Source organism: Xenia sp. Carnegie-2017, unplaced genomic scaffold (genome assembly GCF_021976095.1).
Source record: "Xenia sp. Carnegie-2017 unplaced genomic scaffold, XeniaSp_v1 HiC_scaffold_25, whole genome shotgun sequence".
Lineage (NCBI taxonomy): Eukaryota > Metazoa > Cnidaria > Anthozoa > Malacalcyonacea > Xeniidae > Xenia > Xenia sp. Carnegie-2017.
This window is the reverse complement of record NW_025813488.1, coordinates 3515001-3527515: the sequence shown is the minus strand read 5'-3', so window position 1 is coordinate 3527515 and position 12515 is coordinate 3515001. Positions and strand designations below refer to the sequence as shown.

The 12515-nt window shown below is 32.2% G+C and overlaps 2 protein-coding genes across 2 annotated transcripts; both read left to right on the top strand.

The window, feature by feature from the left end:
* Nucleotides 1-101: 101 nt before the first annotated feature.
* LOC124453649 (actin-100-like) lies at nucleotides 102-12306 on the top strand. The gene is made up of 12 exons (XM_047004453.1): nucleotides 102-324; nucleotides 903-1042; nucleotides 1111-1236; nucleotides 4754-4930; nucleotides 5211-5494; nucleotides 5734-9395; nucleotides 9615-9737; nucleotides 9958-10074; nucleotides 10305-10497; nucleotides 10721-10995; nucleotides 11505-11682; nucleotides 11806-12306. The coding sequence occupies exons 6-12, from the start codon at nucleotides 8466-8468 to the stop codon at nucleotides 12030-12032; spliced, it is 2043 nt and encodes a 680-aa protein (XP_046860409.1). The 5' UTR covers nucleotides 102-324; nucleotides 903-1042; nucleotides 1111-1236; nucleotides 4754-4930; nucleotides 5211-5494; nucleotides 5734-8465; the 3' UTR covers nucleotides 12033-12306.
* Nucleotides 1243-4442, top strand: LOC124453650. The gene has a single exon (XM_047004454.1). The coding sequence runs from the start codon at nucleotides 2452-2454 to the stop codon at nucleotides 4102-4104; it is 1653 nt and encodes a 550-aa protein (XP_046860410.1). The 5' UTR covers nucleotides 1243-2451; the 3' UTR covers nucleotides 4105-4442.
* Nucleotides 12307-12515: the final 209 nt, after the last annotated feature.

Below are 12515 nucleotides of genomic sequence, written 5' to 3'. Positions count from 1 at the left end.
CCAGCATCTGATCTACTTGCTTTGCAGATATTTTCATTTATATGGCTTTCTTATGATGGTGACTCACTTAAACATCATTTGTGTTTTCAGTTGTACATTTGTTATTTTGAGCAAACAAAAAGCAAAACAAATCACGTTTGAAGCAAAGAGTAAAGAAACATTTTAAAAAGAAAAATTAAAAATAATTTGTAAGTTTAGGGTAAGCCTAGATCGCCTTTTCAAATATGATTGTTTTTACATAAAGTATCGCTTTTCAAAGCGTCGTCAATGACAACTATGATGACAAAAACGAAAAATCAAAATGGCAGTAAATAACTATCAAAGGTAATACTTTATTTCATAAACGTAAATTGATTTATTTAAATGTGATAAGGTATTTAGTGTTTTATATAATTTACACAGAATTATTTGGCGTCTGAATTGTGTATAATAGTGGGTTTGCTGTTGATTTGTTAATGAAGAAATGTTAAAGTAATTTAACAATGATCTTCATGATGAATAGTATTGCCAAGAAATGTTTAGAATGAATTTTTTCAGTTTTTTATTGGATTATATATTGTGACACAAGCCGTTGCGTTGATTCACAACAACATTATCAGAGATGGTTGCCTGGCTATGCAACGTCTCAGGGGCAGTTTGCTGTGTATACAACGTTTACTGTGGGGGTACAAAACGTTATCAAAGGTAGTTTACTGGGAGTACACAACATTATATAGGTTAGTTTGCTGTTATTAAGGGTAGTTGGCTGGGTGTAACGACGTTTTCTGGTGAGTTTGTAGATATATATGATAACGTGAAGCAAGGTTGTGCTGACGAAGTATGTTAAAAATAATGATATGTTAAAGTAAGATGTACATTTTTACTGTCGGTTATTAAGTTGTTTTTTTTTATTTCTTTTTTAGTTCATTGATTGAAAAGGAAAAACCTCTCGTTGCAAAATTATTTCTCCATTAACGACGTTATAAATTTTTTTTCCAAAAAAAATCTTCATATGATGTATTCAACAAATGAAGAACAAGAGTTGAACAATCGTTTACTTGAAGTGAGTGTTGTTGATTAAAATATTCACTAGAAAAATGTTTCATAACTTTATCATTAAAATTGCTTCAGTGTTGTACCTGGATTGTGGATAAAGGTATTTCAAATCTTGACTTGTTACCATTGGAGTCAGCGTCATTATCTGACGCTCTTACGCAGAAAATCAAATTTGAAAATGATTTTTATAAACCTGCTAAGGTAAGATAAAGTTAAAAAGAAATGTGTGGTATGTATATTTTACAATAATTGCTAAGTTTATTCCTCAATTATCACATTGAATAGTGACTATTACACTACTTATTGAAGACAAAAATCAATTTCGTCATCATTAAAATTGGTTTATCCGTTTTATGTAATGAAACAACGATGTTTCATAATCTTCTGTTTTATAAAACTGGTCTATTCAACTAGGAACTTCTGTACACTGGAATTGTTATCTATATATTCCAAGAAATTGTAGGCACTAGGCAAAGTATTTGCTTATCATATTCCAAGAAACTGTAGAATAAAAGTCATGTTGGTATTTCCAAAGAATTTATGGGAGAAATTTTTTACTAAACGCTTCCTTTCACTATGGAAATAATTTTTTCTTTATGAAAAGGAGGATGTTTGTCATTAAAAAGCAATCAAAATAACTCTGAGAAAAAGTTCATCAATCTTTACGAAATCATCATGCAGTCTATTGTCTCAACTGATAATACTATTATGAATTAGATCCAATGAAATCCTTCAATATTAGAGGCAGTCAAGAAATGCTTCTGCTTTTTTAACGAGAAAACAAATATTAATCAAGTCTTGTAAGCAATCTGCATGGAAAACAATTTTGTTTTTGGATGTATATTTATGTAATTTCAGTAAGTAAATCACATTTAATACACTGTTCTAGTTGGCATAGTAGAAAGTATGAAGTCAAATTGTAGAGTAATGAGTCGGGTGTAGACTTTTTTCTTCATTCAAATCTAACATTTTAAATTATCATTTCACTTGTTCAAGACCTGTAACACTTGGATGTGTAATGCACATATAAACACTAACAATATATGATGAGAATGATCACTCTTAGCAATAAACACGTACTCTACAATGTTAAATTAAACACTATCATATTGCAAGAACACTATGAAAAATGTGCATTCTGTATTAAAAGTACGTGGTGAGATTGTTACTCTACTGTCTACACTCTGTATTTTCCATAAATTCTGGCTTTTTGTAATCTTTTGTATTCTTTTTGTAATCTTTTGTAATCCGAGTGCTAGACAGGAAGACAAACATTGCTTCGAACTATGAATTCATTAAAAGATTGTCGCTTGGGAAAAAGGCGGAACTGTGAGGAAGTCTATCAATTCAGAGAAAAGTGCATTCAAGTTTGAATAAATTCTCCAATATTTTTTGGTTTTAACCATTTGTGTAACCATGTCATCGTTGATCTCTGGTTTATTAAGCTCAACTGTCGGCTTATTGTTAAATAAAGCTCGAGATAGAACTGCAGACAAGCTACAAGATGGTGATGTTATTGATGCAAAAATACGGAAGATTGTTGTGAGAGAGTTGGACGACATTAAAACAAAATTAAATGGTCTTTCACGAAAAGATCTTCTCAGCAGTTACAGTTTCTTAAAGGAAGCTATTCATCTTGTTTATGATTGCCTCGAGAACTATGATGAATCAAAAGAAGAAAATAAAACTGAGTCTAACGTGATGACTGAAGCTTGCTCACTGGACGCGGGTGAGTCTTCTGGCAGAGGGAAATTTGAAATCTTGAATGAGACACAAAAAATCACTCAGGCTTTTGGCAAATTACAGGTTGAGTCAAGTGAGAAATTTAAAACTGCTAAGAAAGGATTTCAGAACGCGTGTAAGGAAGCGACGCGAGCATTTTGCAACGAAAGTTTATCGATAGACGATAGAATCTTTGCTGCAAAACTTCGTATTGTTTCAAAGCTTTTGGAATGTATTGAATGTCACGAATCAGCCATTACTTCGTGTTTATTGTTCTTAGATGAACTTCATACATTACCTGGCGTTCGTGAAATATTTAATGTTTACATTACTCGTGGACCACGATCATTGTTTAAAAAATCTGAACGACTAGAAAATGTGAGATCAGTCATGCTCATAAACTATGTGTTGTATCAATTTATTATGGAGACACGCAGTAAATATCATTCCGCTCTGAATTGGCCAAAAATTGAACTGACAAGTGAAAGTTTCAACCCTATTTGGGAATGGCATAGGATATCAAACAGAAATTCATGGGGTAAAAAGTTAGTTTCCCCTCCAAACGATTTTTATTCACCTTATTTCCAAGAAAGTGTAAAGTTTCATGTTAACACACAAGGTGAGATGGTGTGTTGCGATAATGACGATGTAAAAGTTGTGGGAAAAAATGGGGAAATAGATGTTGTTTATCAATTTTCACACACAGATATGAACACAGGAATAGTCGAAGAGCAAGTGAAGGAATTTTCATTAGATGAAAATGATAATCTGTACGTTTTGCGAGAGTCAGTTCAAGATTTAAAATGGCGTAAAAAACATCGTATTTATTTACAAATATTTAACAATCATTTTATCGTTAAAGGCAAAGTAAGCATGACATTTCTTGGTGTTCAAGGATCAATTTCCAATATTCGCTTGTTTGCTGTAAAAGGAAAGCTTGTGGTATGCAGGGAAACAAAGGATAAACGTGTATACATTTGTGATTATCATGGGATATTGAGAAACCAGTTCACTCCTGAAGTAATTGCATCTCAAGAACTTCGTGCGATGAGCTGTTCGGACGATAATGAAATCATACTAGCCACAAAACGATCAATTTATATCTACTTAATGGATGGTAGTTTAAAATCAACATTAAATCTCGAAGAAAACATATTTGACATGTCATTTTACTTTGGCCACGACAAATTTCTTCTTCTTAATGAACCAGGTCATCTTCTGAGCTGCAATAAATTAGGAAAAATTGAAACATTACAGTGTCATCATGAAAAGATTTTATGGATTAGTTCACATCCAAGTGGATCAATTTGTGTCATCGGGTTCAACGGTTATGTGAAATTTATGTAATTTGTGTTACATAACATGATTTCTAAGAAAAAATTTTGAACATGTTGACAGTTTATGGTCATAAAATTTTCCTGTTTACTTAATCTTAAATACTGTAAATAACAATTTTAACGATTTCATTTCACACTTTCGTGCAATGCTTTCTATATATCAAGTGGTACGATCTAATTGTAAATTAATACTGTCTTTTAGCCAGAAACAAGTATCTCTTTGATTCTAAACTGACAAAATTTATTTAATCGTGCACATGTATTTTATTCAGAACGTTTCTCTATAAATAAATGATCACTTACATATGATGTATAAGAAGTTGTTTAAAAAACACTTTATAAACACAACGTACCTTTAGTGTCATATAATTTATTTCATGTATATTTAATCAATATTTCACGCTCGAAGTCATTAAGATACAGAATACTTTTTGTTATAAGTTAAATCGTCTCTTTAAAATGAAATGAATTCGAAAGGCTTGAAGCTTTGCTGCTGAGACTATTTATACACCCATTTATAATCTAGTTATGAATTTGCAACAAATTCGAAATATTACTGTGTGAAAACTGTCTTGTTTGTTTCTTAAATATTGAGTTGAGTACGAACCTTTTACCCGGGCTATGTTTCTTATAATAATCTACATCAAATGCATATTTAGGTCAACTTAAAGAGATATCGTCAATTGTTGAAAGAAGTTGATGCTTTTTTACCTAATCGCAATATCAAATTGCAAGCTGATAGTTTGAGGTCTTTGATGAAAACTTTGAAGAGAAAAACAAAAAAGACCATGAAGCATTTAAAAGAAGTAAAGGATTTCTGGCATTACATAACTAAGGTATGTAATACACAAATAAACAAACACTGAAGAATTCCACGTAATTTAAATACTGTTAACATAGATAGATGAAATGAGGATTTCACAGAATTTGCGTAGAAACACGATCCCTCATGGTCCCTTTCCATTCCACAAGCTCCATTATTATTTTTTGCAATTTTTACGAGTGCGTGTTAACTTTGAACATGTTAAATCAAGTACTTACCAACAAGATTTTTTTTTGGCTTTTGCTTTCCATTTTTCATAATTTAAATTGAATGTTTTTGTTGCTTTATATCAGGCCGAAATTTGGTGTGAGAGAGCTTCAGATCTGTGGCCTTCCTTTATCGGCAACATGTCTTTTAATGATATCAACCATCCAAATGTACCATTAACTGAAATTGACAAATTTTTGGAAAAACATTCGCCATTGACCAATGAGCAGTTAGACTGGCTTCTTCAATTTTCAAGAAATGTCAGCGATAAAATGACGCGTGAACGCGTTGCTTTATTGGTAAATCGTTGTCGACATCTAAAAGCAGCTTTGGAAACTCCTGGGACACACGAGACTTATGTTGGTCGGAGGTATCATAGATGTTATTAATTGCTTGCTACAGGAAACTGTTAACTTACTTACTCAGTAATTTACTTCATAAATTGGCGTTATTTTTGAAATTTGTCTCATTGAAATCATGCTATGACATCGTTATGATAAAATATTCGTAAAATTTAACAAAAGATGTCACTTTTCCTACCACATAACCACAAAAATATTATTTTGATGATAGCAACTGTGACATGAATTCTTGATGATTTTTTTCCAGATATCCTAGAAACAATGACGACTTTGATGATGTCTTTCCTCTTCCAAAAGACCCCAATACTCTAGACTTACCATCGTTCATTGATCAAACATCTCCAAACACTACGCATCATCAAAGTGGGTATGAAGTCATGAGCTCGACAACTCTATCTGATGAGGTCATATTTGGTGACGTTATATCTGGTAATGTTATATTTGATGACGACATTAATCCCATTGACGTTGGTCAGAGTGCTCGTCTTAACGATATTCAACGAAAACTTTGTGACCAAGAGTTATTGTATGAACAGCTGATTCTTGAAAATGAACTACAGGAAATTTCTGAAAGGGAGTTCAGCTTGAAAGTCAAAAGTCAAACACAAACATGCCAAAATATATTTAATCTCGAGAGTAAAAGTAGTGTTTCCCAAAGGTTGTTTGACATAGAAGCAAAATCAAAAGAAATCACAAATAACGATATTTCTGATCACACAATGCACAGTTTCGAAGCTGAAAATATAAAACCTAGTGATAAAAATGACCGCAAATTGATTTCTCCTTTAAGAAAATTTGTCTCTAAAGAAGGTGCAATTTTAGATGATGAAACATCTGTGAATGAAATCAGCAAGATGTCTACTAAGACCGGACGATATACAAACATTGATCTGTTAGAAGGCTGCAACAACTTAAAGCGCTTGTGTAGGATTGATAAACTCTCTACTACAAAATTGAGAAACAGCTGTAACACTGAATCTGAAAACTTAGCACAAAGGAAGAGCAGTAAAGACAACCAAGAGACTGCATTGACATTTGATTGGTCGAATAAATTTAAAAAAAGTGATCAACTATCGAATGATGGTTTATTTTCAGGTGATTATTTGATGACTGCATCACAAGATTTCCACGATAAGTCATCTGATCAAAGTAACTTTTCATGTGATCTTAAAAAATCTCTAACTGGCAGTGGAAAGTCATTAATCACGAGTAGAAATACGCTAAATGTGAACAATTTATCTATACCTCATGATTTTAAAGATGACCAACTGACATTGTTCCATAGAGATGATACATCTGGTAAAACTGAGAAAAAATTGTGTGTCGATAAAATTTACCCTAGTGATATTAAAAGGTAACTTTCGATTGTAAGCAAAAAATACATGACTGTATGACTTGTTCAAAGGAAAAACACGCTGTTTCTACTCTTGAAGCAATCGAGCATTGGACAAAAGTAAAAAATGACCAACGTCTGCTCTTGACCCATGTTATAGAAGACGAAAGATTGAGAAAAGAAATTGAAGAGAGATATTTTAACGCTCAAATACAGCTTTTTAGAGTAAAGCAGCTCAGTGGCTGGAACACCACTTCTTTCTCACTTTTACAGCCTAATTCTGACGTACATTGGAGAAAGATGTCATTATTTGAAACAGTTAAAAAGATTGATAGTCCTATTGTGGATGAAGCAGTGACTGATGAAGATGGATTGAGAAAAAATAAAGAAAGTGTGGTATATAAAGGGTTTTGTAATGAGAACAAAGGATTGAAAGACGATGACAAGGAATCAGTAAGTAGTATTGTAGAATCAAAGTTGCCACGAAAGTTTGCTGATTCTGAGCCTATGTCTGATAGTTCATTTAAGAATAAAGTAACATTGGAAGGAGTTAGGGACAAATTTAAGTCAGCAAGTAAGTTGGATGATCATATAGAAAACAATGAGCTTATGGTGTTACACAGTCAATCGTCTAGTTGTGTCAGTTTACAAGATGAGTTACAACAAAACATTTGGTCTGCACAAACTCTTCCAGAAGCTTCATCTGGTCTGCAGCAAGAAAAATTATTAGGAAAGACATTGGAAAATTATGATACAAATATTAAAAGGAAAAGTGTTTGCATCGTGAAAGATAACAAAGAAAGTCTTCAACCACCCTTGATAAATAGGGAAAGTATCTCTCAAATTAATGTTCAACAGAAGATTGCTCTGTTTGAGAAAGCAGCAATTTGTTTGACGGATAAAGATTCATCAAATGTATTTATCCATAAAGAAAAAACTGAAGAAGCAAAATGTAAAAAAAGTTGTACTAAAGAGAGTTATTTAAAATCACGTGATCAAAATATTCAAGAATATGACCATAGGAAAAAATCTATAAATAATGTAAATGAAAATTGCGTTGAAAATGGCCAAAACGAATGTGATATTGCAGAGGATAAGTCATTGAAACATTCTATTTACCATTTTGAAGATTTGACAAATGGATCAAAAGACGTGTCCGAAGCTTCAAAACACCTAAAGATGAAGTTTGAGTTTGATGAAAACTTTACGCCAAAAGCAAAAAGTGAATTATGTATTTCGCAAGACAATAATGTTTCTGATGTAGCAGGAAACGACGTAAAAGGACAAAAGCAAATTGATGCCAAACTTTTTGAACAGTCACTTGCAACTGTGAAAAATGATCAAATTGATTCAAACGAAGAATATTTGAACACCCCACCTTTTTATTCCCAACTATCCCCTCTTACCCCAACTGATGATTTTGTTGGTAACGAAACATTGAATGTGACTGTTAATGATTTCATAATTTCTGATGAAGGAAAGACTACAGATAATATAAATTGCGATAGCTGGAAAGACGGCGATAAAATGACATCGAGTCATTTACAAAATATATTTAACAATACTACGTTAAATTGTGGATCAAATACGAAGACTATAGACCAAGATATTGGTGGAGTAGATATAAAGATGAAGAACAATGATGCATGCGATACACAAAAAATACTATAATTAGTTTAGAAATAGATGGGAGTTTAAGCTTTGGGAATTTTATGGATAACAATGTTGATCAAGTGACCAATGAGGATATAATTAAGGATGTGAAATATTTAAAACCAGATAATTTGAATGTGAATGAAGAATCTGTTGGAAGGAATTATTGCGACAATCATAAAGTGACACAAAGGTTAATACATGTCAATAATGACATAAAATTGGAGGAAAAGTCACAAGAGTACGAAGGCAGTCATTTTGATCAATCTGTTGGAATGAAAAATGATGATAATGACATCACGAGGCTTGACGTGCTAGATGTGGTGGTAGAAATGGATAATAGTGGCTATAATCAATCTAAAAATACGAAAAACGTTTTAGAGAAGAGCTCGTTTGTCGATGTTGATGTTGCCATTGATGCATTAAATAATGTGGAAATCCTGCATGGTGGTGAAGTTGTTGATTGTTTTCATAGTCTTAACGAGGAGTTTTCCTATAATGATAGTCAAAGAACAATTGAAAATATATTTACAAAAACACCAATAACTGACCACGATATTGTTGCACCAAATGATTTCGTTTCAACCTCTCCCAGTGAAGATATTAATGGTGACAGTAAAATAAAGAGTTCTTCTGACAAATTGGACACGATAATTGCACCAATAAACAATTCTCAAGTATCACAATTGAATGACTATTATCATGATAACATAGAGGGAAATTATGGAAATTTACAAGATAGTGAAAATGATGAAGATTTTGGTCCAGTTTTAGAGGATATCCAGGAAGAAGAAATGGAATATGAAGATCTGACGGGACATAAGAATGCATTTTTTGATAATAACGATGACGATGAAATAATGAAAATTGCCATTACTAATCCATTATCTTCATCATTTAACTCCGTGCAAACGAATTATGAGGTATATAAAATAAAATTTTTACTAAACGAACATGTCTTAACAATAAATTATTGCTGAAAGAGTTATTTACATGGCTAATTGATTGGAAAAATTCAATCCAACTTTATACCTCGTTAAATCTAAATGTTTTGTTAAATCAAAGAAGTATATCTTTTGGTAGATCGTAACAATCATCTTCATGGATTAATGCATTTATTTATGTAAAACGTCATATTTTAGAACATCCCATATTCCTCATCGGTAATTATTGATCCTGGTTCTAATAGTATCAAAGCTGGATTTTCAATTGACGAAAAACCTCGGGTAGTGATTCCTTCTATTGTTGGTTATTCTCCGAAATCGGTGAGTGTAAAAGTTTTTCATAGAAACTAGCAATGATTCAGATTTCTCTCACAAAACGCGTCCTTCTTCCATTAAGTAGAAACGTTTTTTCAAAGCCAATGTCTCCTTAGCTGCAGTAGAAATAAACTTATAGTTATCAATCTGTATTTTTTATTTTTATACTCGTAAACATGCTAATTCTCTCTTCGTTTGTTACATTTTGATAAATTTCTCTCGACAGGATTTTTGTTATAAAAATTTTTACGTCGGTGATGAAGGAAAACATTTACATCACGTGATTAATATGAACAAACCTGTCAAGAAAGGACTTGTTCATAACTGGGAACTCTTTGAAAAGGTGCATTTTCCCAATTGTGTGTATTTAGTGTGCTAGAAATTGTTTTAAATAACTTATTAAATCCTAGGATGTTCTGTTAGATCAATGTTTCTGGGCAAAACGTTTCATTTTTGTGTCCTTTTTACTAATATTGTAAGGAATTTTTGTGCTTTCAACTTTACTTATGATTTGATATTGCTTAGATCTAAAATGTAATATGGCGACTATTTAAACATCCTGTTCTATTAAAGCTTTTGGATGAAGTCTTTGAAGAATTACGTTGTGAGGCTGACCAGTATCCTGTTTTGTTAACTGAGCCAGTACTCGTACCTAAAACACAACGAGAAGATATAGTACAACTTCTCTTTGAAACATACCATGTACCATCTATGTATAGCTCGTCCCAGGCCTCTCTTGCACTCTTTGCCACTGGACGAACAACTGGTATGTAATCGTAAATAAGTAGCTGATGTACCCAAGTGAAAATGTCGTATTTTTTATATGAAGAATGATGAAAATATTTTGTATGGTCACCTAGAGCGTTTTCAACTAACAAGTCAAATTTTGAGCCAAAGAACAAACACAAAACCTGCTCATGTTCAAAAATCATTGTCTTTCTTCTTTCTTTTGAAATAATGGCAAAAAAGATACTTTTGTGTTTTTAAAGGTGTTGTCTACGACTGCGGCTATGGCAAATGTCACTCGGTTCCAGTCTACGAAGGTTACCCTTTTCCACACGCCACTTTCACTACTGAATTTGCTGGTGATGAACTTACTATGTGTCTATCACGCATGCTTAAAGATCGTGGTATTAACGTAGAATGTAATACTTCAATATCCATCGCTGAGGACATTAAGCGTAGATTGTGCTACGTTGTAATGGACTACGACAATGAAAGGAGAGCGTATAATTTTGGAGAACGAAAAGACACATCGTACATGGTAGAGAATTAATTACATTTAGATAGAAATGCATGAACAAAAGTGCTTGCCATAATTGTTTGGAGATAAGGTAAGGAAAGGGAGGAATGTAGACAGAAAATACTTAAACTTTCATGTTGCTAGAACTGTCGTTAAAAGTTAAAAATGGTAAATTCAGATGAAGTTTAAATTTTAAATTTTGGAAATTTTTTAAAATTATATACAATTTACTGAAGAATCTTACAGTTCTGCTTTAACATTGCTCAGTACGAAAATCATAGGAATTAATAGTATCTTGTAAAAAAAATTTCGTCAGTTTTGCACATATACTGTTAATTATTTTAAATACTTGCCTTGTTCATAGAGATTAAATTTTATTGGCAAGAATTAAATTAACTTTTACGTTTTTGCTACTTTTTGTTTTTACCATGGTCATAAACGAAGGAAATTTTAGATGTTATTTTTTACACCTAAAAAATTCTTGAATGTTGGAAATAACAGCAAAAGTTAAGTTCATTTTTTCTCTTTAGTTACCTGACGGGAAAATGATTCAAATCGGCAGCGAATGTTTCCGTTGTCCAGAGTTGTTATTCTCGCCATCCATGGCGGGAATAGACATTGATGGAGTTCATGAAATGATCTATAAATCTATCTTTCGTTGTTCTTTTGACATGAGAACTAGTTTACTTGAAAATATTGTCATTGCTGGTACGTATTATATATGTCTATACGTGATTTATATCTTATGCTTTTGGATAATTGATTTATATCTTATGATTTTGGATAATTGATTTATATCTTATGATTTTGGATAAACCAATTATTGTTTAGGAGGATCGACAATGTTTACAGGCTTCAACCGTCGTCTACATGTTGAGCTTTCTAAGCTTGCTGGCCCCCAAGATACTGTAAAAATCTGCGCAGTGGATGAAAGAAATATGCTCACTTGGCAAGGTGGTTCTATGTTAAGCAAAGTTCCAAGTTTTCACTCAATGTGGATTTCGTCTTCTGAGTATGATGAATTTGGACCAAACATAGTTCACAGAAAATGTGTTTAGTAGTATAGAATAGACATTCATTTCCAAATGTAATTAGCTCATTTGCATTCATAAAATACCTAGTTCTGGTAATGCTAGGTTGATACTGTAAAAAGTTGAATTATGAAGAAAACAATTCAACAATTTCATGCAAAATTTTCCATTTTTTTGGGTTTTTTTCATGAATGGAAATGGTCGTATATTATCTTTCTTATTTTTTTTCTAGCAAGTCCTCTTTCCTTATATCAACAAACTATGTAATGCAGATAAATTAAAAACTCTTCTCTGAAATCTACATATCGCGATCCTGTGGATAGAAACTTTTTCGATACTTGTTTCTAAAAATTTGTAGATGGAAAAAGCTACGATTTAAAGTGGAGAATTGATTCAAACGTTGATTGAAAAAATTTTCATAGTTGTGAAGTGAATATCATCTGAAAATTTGTAGATGGAAAAAGCTACGATGTAAAGTGGAGAATTGATTCAAACGTTGATTGAAAAAAT